The sequence below is a fragment of the Agrilus planipennis genome, unplaced genomic scaffold (genome assembly GCF_000699045.2).
Source record: "Agrilus planipennis isolate EAB-ADULT unplaced genomic scaffold, Apla_2.0 scaffold76, whole genome shotgun sequence".
NCBI lineage: Eukaryota > Metazoa > Arthropoda > Insecta > Coleoptera > Buprestidae > Agrilus > Agrilus planipennis.
Genome location: NW_020442430.1, coordinates 95533 through 104051, shown reverse-complemented (window position 1 = coordinate 104051; position 8519 = coordinate 95533). Strand labels below are relative to the sequence as shown.

Here is an 8519-nt window from a genome sequence, read left to right as displayed (position 1 = left end):
CGTCATATCTACCAACTAATCCACCTGTTTGACCACGCTCTCATAGTTGGACAGAGCCTTAGTGCTTTGTACTTGCAAGTTGAAAGTGCCCTTCAAGACCTTTTAGGGCTTGGAAGTACTGTAATTCTAAACCGTTCATGAACAGGTAGTTGGGGCTGACTGAACGAATTACTTTGCAAAAGTGTTTTGTAACTCAAAATGCTTGAAGCACATTCAGGCTGCTCAGGGATTTGAATCTAATTGATTTTGAAATTATTGATAATTAGAAGTACCTGGATCTTAAAATGTAATTCGAGTTTCCAAAGGCTGAAGGACACTAAGTAAGAGTTTTGGGCGTAGGGTTTGAAGCTCTTTAAGTAAGAGCTTTGGAAAGCTCTGTCGGAAACTTCTTACTATTTCCTGAATTTTCAGTTTTTTCAAGCATAAAGTCACAAAGTGCCGCATTACTAATAATAGAACATATTATTTCTTAGCAGAGGTAGATAAAGCCTTTATCAAAAGAGCTCCAAATTCAAAGCCCTTACTTACTTTAGCTGTTGAAACCTTTAAAGCATTTCAATATCCAAGGATTTCGAATCACTAGTTACTGCGAAAGATTCAAATCCCTAAGAACTTTGAATGTGCTTCAAGCACGTTTACTGCGCCTTGTATACTTGTTCATGAAATGGCTTGAATTACAATGCTTTCAAGCCCTGAAAGAACTGGAAAACTGGAAGCACATTTTTAAGCACGAACCACTAAAGTTCTGCCCAGCTCTGTTTTTTAGTAACTGTTCTTTTAACTAAGGAAAAATTGAATCGATGCCTACTGCACTTTATAACTGAAAAAAAAATCTGAAAGCTCATAAACTACTAACTAATCTTAAAAAAAAAGAAATGGTGGGCAGTGGTAAATTAGGCCAGTCACTACAATAGGTGGAAGAACTCATTAAGTCATAATGTAAATTCGGCCACTCCGTTGAAATCTACCAAAGATTGAGTATGTAAATTCCGCTGAAAATATTGGTTTTATAAATGTTTATTGAGGAGAATACTTACCTTCTTCATATTACTTTAAGTATTAGGTATTCAAATAAAATGAATATTAAACCACAATAAAATAAAGTGTTATCAAAGTAAATAGGTTTTTTTAGTAATAAAATTATCATATGTTTATATTAGCATGTAATCATTTTTAATAAAATGAACTAATCGTGCTTATACATTTTAAAAAGTAATATGATGTTAGTTTCAGATAATGTAAAATATTAATTTTTACCGCTTCAACAGTAAATTAACTAATTTAGATATCACCTAGTCATACTACAAGGGGTTGTTATCTATTATATACTCATATTATAAGAGAACATGTAACAGCATTCTAAACATCCATGTTTGGCAGAAGCTTTTATTTTCTGCGTCTACCTAAGTACAAACCGGCCGAATTACAATTGACTCTTGAGGGCTACGGCCGAATTTGCCATTTGTAATGAAACCCATTAGGTCGGCCGAATTACAATCGCCGAAAATGCTTCTATCCTTAATTTTCGTGAGATTTTTTCAGTACTTTATTGTATATGAAGTAACGTATCTAGTACGAAGTATCTTGAATAAAAAGTAAACTTCAGTTTTACAATAATCTCTTTACAAACTCAAGGTAGCACAAATGCAACCCTTATTAATCCCGGGTTTTTTTGTCCACATTAACCATCATCTACAGCAAGTAGGTAATTACGGACATAAATAGGTGTAATAAATTTTATAGCTTTAGAATAAGGTAAGCATTATATACATGTAGTTTGTCTTACATACGTAATTTTAGAAATTGTGGAGCCGCTAATTTCTTCTAATTCTTAAAATGAAGTTTGATATAGGAATTCACAGTACGGATACTGTTTTTACCCGAATGTTTTAGTAGGATTAGGGAGGGATTATTACAAAAATTAGTAATCAGTAATTTGTGAATCCAGTTAAAGTCCATTTTACGTACATGAGTAACAGCAATCTACCAAAAGGACGTGTAGAACTGCCTGATGTACAATTTATTTAACTTCTTATTGTTAATACGATAAAGTAGAATAAGTAAAATGTCAGTTTTCTATATAAACGACTTGATGTGGGCTTAAAAAAAATATCGCGATTTCTGAATAATAATTAACCAGTTTGTGACTTGGTACCGGAGTTGCACTTAGAAATATTCCATAAAAGTGCGTCTACATTGTTGACCAATAAATAAAAAAAAATAACGGCAGCTTTATGCAATCGTGACAGAATACGAATAAGCTTCTGTCGAAGGTTGATAGCACGCCTTACAACTATAAATAGGTGCAACTGCTTTAGTGCACGCATTGCAGTTAATTGTAGCAGAACAAACGCAATAAACAAAATGAACTCACTGGTAATTAGACTATTTTACCCTTTCTACTCTTCTACTTAACATCCTTACGATGTCTTTATTAATATTTACTTTCCTAACAATATTTGTAATAACACCAATTGTTTTTCTATAAACTTTATTTTCTGACTATTTTTAACCAGTTCATTTTAATAAAATTTTAATTTTACAATTATTTTGTGCCTGTTAATGTTTTTCTACTAATTATGATAAGTGCTTTCAGCCAAAACAATCAAGTGCTAAATTTTGATTATTTCATTTAAGGCTGTGGTTTTCTTTTGCGTGGCGATCACCTCGGCTTCCTGTTCTGCCATCTGGGGAGGTGCCGCAACTCTGGTTGGACCAGCAGCTGGTGGTGCGACCCTTAAAGGACCCGCTGCCCAAGCTACTCTGGTCGGCCCCGATGGAAGTGCAATTTCCGCAGGTGCTGACGCCGGCGCCCTACTTGCCGCCCCAAGAGCTGGTGGAGCTATTACTGCCGCAGTTGCTCCAGGTTCGTGCATATAAATAATTGTTCTTATTTTATTAAATCATGCAATTAGATGTTGTGAAATTGATTAAACTTTTCCAATAATGGACCAAGCTAGTCGGAAGCTTCGGAGATGAGACCTCGGTTATAACGACAATTCTGAAGTAACGTCAATTTCTAATAATTCTGCAATTCAAAATAACGATAAATGTCTCGGATATAATCACAACAAGCTCGAGTATAATGTCATATTTATATTGCTACAAATATCGTCGTACTCTATAACCAAATGCTTCCGTATAAAGTTGATTTTGTAAAAAATTAAAATGAGCCTATTGTGACCTTCTTGGGACTTCCACTGAAAGAACATCCCGAAATCTCCAGAGGTCCAGGACGAGTCACCCCCTCCCCCCTTAGCCCACCACTGCATTATTCATCTTTGTAAATAAATTTTTTCCAGTCACAGAAATTTTGCATCTAGTAGTCCAGTATGAAAATCATCATCGCTTTATCTATCAGAATTTGACCTTAATATATATGTCTTTCTAGGAGTAGTTGCTGCTCCAGGCTTGTTGGCACCTCCACTACTACCTCCTGTAGCTATTGCCCCCGCTCCACTTCTTCCACCAGTTCTTCCTCCAATTGCCCCAGTTCTTCCAAAAACTGGCACCCTCATCGACGGTCCTTCCGGTACCATTAGGACATCTGGTTCAGCCAATGGCTTGATCGCCGCTCCTGTAGGCCCAGTTGTTGGTCCTGTAGGTCCCCTAGTTGCTCCAGCACCAGCTATCATTGCAGGTCCGGGACCAGCTATACTTGGACACTCGCCCCTTCTAGGACCCGGTCTCCTTGCTGGAAAAATAAAAGCCTGGTAAAAAGACTGCTGTGCAATGGACGTATAATATGCAAACCAAATTTTATCTAGCGACTGTGTATAGTATTTTTTTAACAAATAAATTATGAGAAAAACTACTTATATGGTTTATTTCTAAAATAACACAATCATAATTTTGCTGAATTTAAAATCCTTTAGAGAAGACTGCAAAAATAAGTATAGGTACGTACTTATTTTTGAAAGTCGTCCCTATAATAACTGCAGATGTTTATAAAAAGTGTTAATTTTGTAAATTCTTTCGTTCGTTATCGTTTTCATTATACTCAAGTTTTGCATAAAATAATTTTATTTTATTGACTGTCTTTGTACGTACATCACAAATTATTAAATATCTTGTAGGTATCTTGTGATAAAAATCAAATTAACATTCGGTAATTATTCTACTTTCAGTGCACTAGCAATTTATTGTCTTAATCAAAACCTTTTACTTAGAGTATATTACGCCCATCTAAAGTATAAAATGACAACCCACAACTTGTTGTTCACAACAGTAATTACAAACTAAACTTTTCACCATTTATTGTACAATTTTCCTATAAAACAATACATAACCTGTTTTGTTTAATTAATTAAGTTCTCACTGGGAATTGAATAAATATTGTGAAATGATTTTTTTCCGCAACAAGTGTTCCGTTAAGTAAATTATATTGTTAAAAACAAAATTATGTTTCATTCCCACCAGCTATTACCACTGATGGGCGGGCAGTTTCTCCAAACTACGTCGGAAGGTAGGGCGGAAGGCCCTCTTCATCTTTCTTTTAGGAATCGTGGGAATGGGTGGATGGATGGTGGTTGGGGTGGGAAATATGAGACGGACGAAATGAAGACAGAAGAGAATGAGAGATAGTTTGTGGAATATTACTGCCCCAGCATTTGCCTTAAGTGATCCAAGGAAACCACAGAAAAACTTGGACCAAGGCAGACGAATCTGGAATCGAACCGGTGCTCTCCCGAATGCTAAGCAATTGTCTCTAAGCCATGCCACTCGGTATTGTTATTAATAACACGAAATACTTTAACGTTTATATCTATTAGCATCGTGGTTAAGTTTAGTGTAACTTTAATAATAATTAAATGAACAATATGCATTTTAACTACTTATACTTACCCATACGTCACTGAATGTTCCGATACTGTTAAGGATGTTTGGGAGGTATGTCAAAATGCTACGAGACAAATAAAAATTTNATGTTAACGAAATATTATTATTGAACGCACTATATTAATATCAGTGCAGTGCAATACCTATAACAATAGAAATACGATCATCAATAACATTTAAAAACATGCAATTATCTACTTTAAAGCTTTACTTATGGAGTTAATTTACCATTTAGAGGAACGCAGAATTTGCTATTTCTTTTTGTTTAATAGTATCTTACATACATTCATTTGTTGATTCTTCTTATATTGGATAGACTTTATCATTAAAACGCTATATAATTTAATGAAAAAGAAAAAGTTAGAAGTGTTTAGGATATGGAACACCTTCTAAGACATGAAAGGTAATTTTATTAAAAGTAGGAATAGGAGTTGAGAGGAGTAGAGGTAGACCTAAATTAGATTACTCTTCACAAAAAGTTAGAAATATGGGATTTCCTAGTTTTAGGGAAATACGAAAATTGACTAAGGATGGGATATGATCATATGATGCAAAGAAGAATTAGAAATTATGATTAAATGCATTTTTGAACTTTAAATGCTAAACTTATTTGGTGAAAGCCTGGTACTCCTACAGATTTATTTACCTCATGATATGCGGCAAAACCTAATTAATCACGAATTTCTAATTTTATGTACTCTTGTCTCCGATTGTACCTTCCAAACGACCTTAAGCAGGAAATCGAAGATTAAGAAAAATACTGATTTAGACACATATGAATAGATTTATTTTACATCACTTTTATCAAATTCAGTTCCATGTATTTATCGCTTAATTGTATTATTATTAATCACTGTTCCACAAATGAGAATCAAAGTAGAAATCATCGTATAGAAACAACATTGCAAAATAACTAATTTACGTACGTTCTTTCCAATCAACGACTAACAACTGCAGTTCATTTTTACTTGAAAGAAGTCCAGGATCAACTAATGATATAAACAATAAGCAAGCAACTGGTTGACATTATCAACCATATTTTGAGAGCAGGAAGAATGTACAATATGGGCGAGACTTCAAGTTTTTGAAATAATTAACAAGATAAATGTATGTATGAGTTTTGAAGGTTAATGGACCGAGTTGGTAGTATAAATTTGGGCATTGCCAAATTGGTATCATTGCAGTTTCTTGTTGCAGATTGAACACACAGAACACGATGTGCCTTAAGGTAATTATCGTTTTTATTAATTTTCTTCAATAATTTGTTTTTCATTTGATATTATTCTAACAATTAATTTTCGAAATGCATTTGTAGATTTTAGTTTTTTTTTGTTTGGTAATTGCTGTTGCCTCGGCTTCAGTTTTACCTGTTCCTGCCCCATTAGCAGCTTTTCCAGTTGATGGAGGTGCATTACTTAAGGGCCCTACTTCTTCCTCAGTTTCTGTAGGACCTGATGGTAGCAGCATTTCCACTGTAGAAGATTCTGGGGCTGTTGGAATCGCTCATGGTTATGCTGTATCTGCGGCACTCCCACCAGCTCCTGCACCAGTAGTTTATGCTGCACCCGCTGTAGTTGCTCCACCACCTGCACCAGTAGCTTATGCTGCACCTGTTCCAACTGGAACTCTAATTAATGGACCCTCCGGACAAATAGCAACTGCAGGTTCTCCTGTTGGAGTTATTGCAGGCACTGCTCATGCTCCTTGGGCTCCAGCACCTGCTGTTGTGGAAGCCAGGATTGGATGGTGAATTACTTTCTTTTGATTATAAAGGATAATTTATATATGTATAATACATANAAATGTTGTTTCAAGTGTACTCATTGTTGGTGAAATTCACTATAGTGCAACATTTATTTGAAAGATGCAGGCGTCTGAAGTCGATAAAAACTGTAAGCGTTGGCAAAGGCAAATGATATAATTAAACTTTTGTGATATATTTGCATCGCCTTCACGTTGCCTGGATTGCTCATTGTTGTATAAAATAGACTTCCTTCCCAAGGTTATGCCAGATTTATGAAAGTAATGAGAACTATAGAATTTGTAGATAGTATTTATGCTACATCTAATAATAATCGGTTTATTCTACCAAACCCCTAGATAAAAGGGTAATACCGGGAGACGCTCCGCTCCTCAATATCTGCTTAAATTGGTTTTTCCAACTCGTGTTAGTAATTTGGAAATATGATAAAAATGGGCTTCCTTCATAATTTCGTGTAAAAACGCCTGTAGGTGAAACTGCTTGAGAAATTCGAAGAGCATTCGTATATTCATCAACTGCTGTTTTTATGCGATAATTCGTAATCGATTCTGGTACACAAAAATACCAAGATTTTTGTTCTAATAAAAAAAAGTACCTTGTAAAAGCGACATCTGTATGTATTTAAATATCTAGTATTAAACAACAAGAGGAAAGGAAGACTTAAACATTCTAGACGCAATATACATTACTAACTGAACCAGAGAATCCCTTATTTCAATAAGGCAGCAGGAAGATGTAATTCTAAATCTAACACAAAGTGCTAAAATTTTTGCTACTAAGATTAAAATTAATCCCGAAAAGATATCCAAAGATATCACCGAAAATGAAGACTTCCAGTAAAAATTTATTACAATGTAGCGGACGTTGATATATGTTTTATAGAAAAGAATTTTTAAACGCTCAAGTTGAAACTGCAAACTTTTTATAAAATCTCAAATCTCAAAATGGTTATAGATGGTTGAATCCAGTATCAAATTTTCTCACAAACCCTTTAGACAAAAGGAATATTACAAGTGAAACTACAGAAAAATTGATTTTGCTGTATCCACTTGATCACTTGCCTGAGTTATTTACGCATTTAAAGATATTATTTGAGATATACTCCTCTATGTAAGATATCATGAAGGTAGCTGCTAAATATAAAATAGATATTGGGGATGTTTTCCGTCTAATATTTACAGCGAGCTTTTCGTGTCTTCGAACGAAAAAAAAAATTTAGTTTACTTAAAATAGTTAAAAATTCGACCAGGTCCACTGTTACAGAAGTTAGACTTGATGTCCTAATGTTGCGAAAAAGACTTTTGCAGTGCTCTTCACCTAAAGAATATGGTTAATTTATGAACGAAATCAAAACACAGGCTTCTACTCCGTATACTTATTTTATGTATAACATTAGGTATCTAGAATTAATGATCTACTAATGATTTGCATCTGCGTTCGTTGACATTTGATGAATTCCAATTTACACCTTTCCCTTGATACTACCGTTCCAAATAAAAATAAATTTTCGTTGTGGGAATTCAAGGTTCTTTGAATAATGTACAAATCATTATAAACCACCCAGTATAATTTGACATTTACTTTGCACATGTGAAAAACTTTTCATCTAATTTTGATATGGCACAAATTGACATTCATTTTTGTTAACAGAAAAAAAGCTACCAGCAATTTAAAACTTTTATAATAAGTAACTTGAACTCTAAAGAATCACTTTAGCGTAAGGTTATTCAAATTGATTAAATTGTTATCGAGGAAAAAAATGAAAAATTAGCCAAAAATCTCGTTTTTACTTGATAATATAATGATAATATTTATAATTGTCTGAAATAAATGCAATTTTAAAGTTTTAATTATTATTTAAACATATTAAAAAGTTTTACGCTCATTATTAATAGAGATTGAAACTAAATATTTTTTT

At 33.9% G+C, this 8519-nt stretch overlaps 2 protein-coding genes across 3 annotated transcripts in view; both read left to right on the top strand.

Moving 5' to 3' along the window:
• Nucleotides 1-2266: 2266 nt before the first annotated feature.
• Nucleotides 2267-3814, top strand: LOC108733236 (tetra-peptide repeat homeobox protein 1). The gene is made up of 3 exons (XM_018464324.1): nt 2267-2376; nt 2638-2866; nt 3392-3814. Exons 1-3 carry the CDS (start codon nt 2365-2367, stop codon nt 3715-3717), a joined length of 567 nt encoding a protein of 188 aa, XP_018319826.1. The 5' UTR covers nt 2267-2364; the 3' UTR covers nt 3718-3814.
• A 1682-nt stretch (nt 3815-5496) lies between these two features.
• LOC108733218 (translation initiation factor IF-2-like) overlaps nt 5497-8519 on the top strand; it is a 5807-nt gene continuing 2784 nt past the window's right edge. Inside the window, exons 1-2 of one of the 2 annotated variants that reach the window (XM_025980278.1) lie at nt 5497-6067; nt 6155-6259. In XM_025980278.1, the coding sequence (XP_025836063.1) occupies nt 6056-6067; nt 6155-6259 (117 nt within the window). In that variant the 5' untranslated portion in view covers nt 5497-6055. Of the gene's footprint in view, nt 6068-6154; nt 6636-8519 lie in introns of both variants that reach the window. The other variant, XM_025980280.1, reaches the window with a different exon arrangement.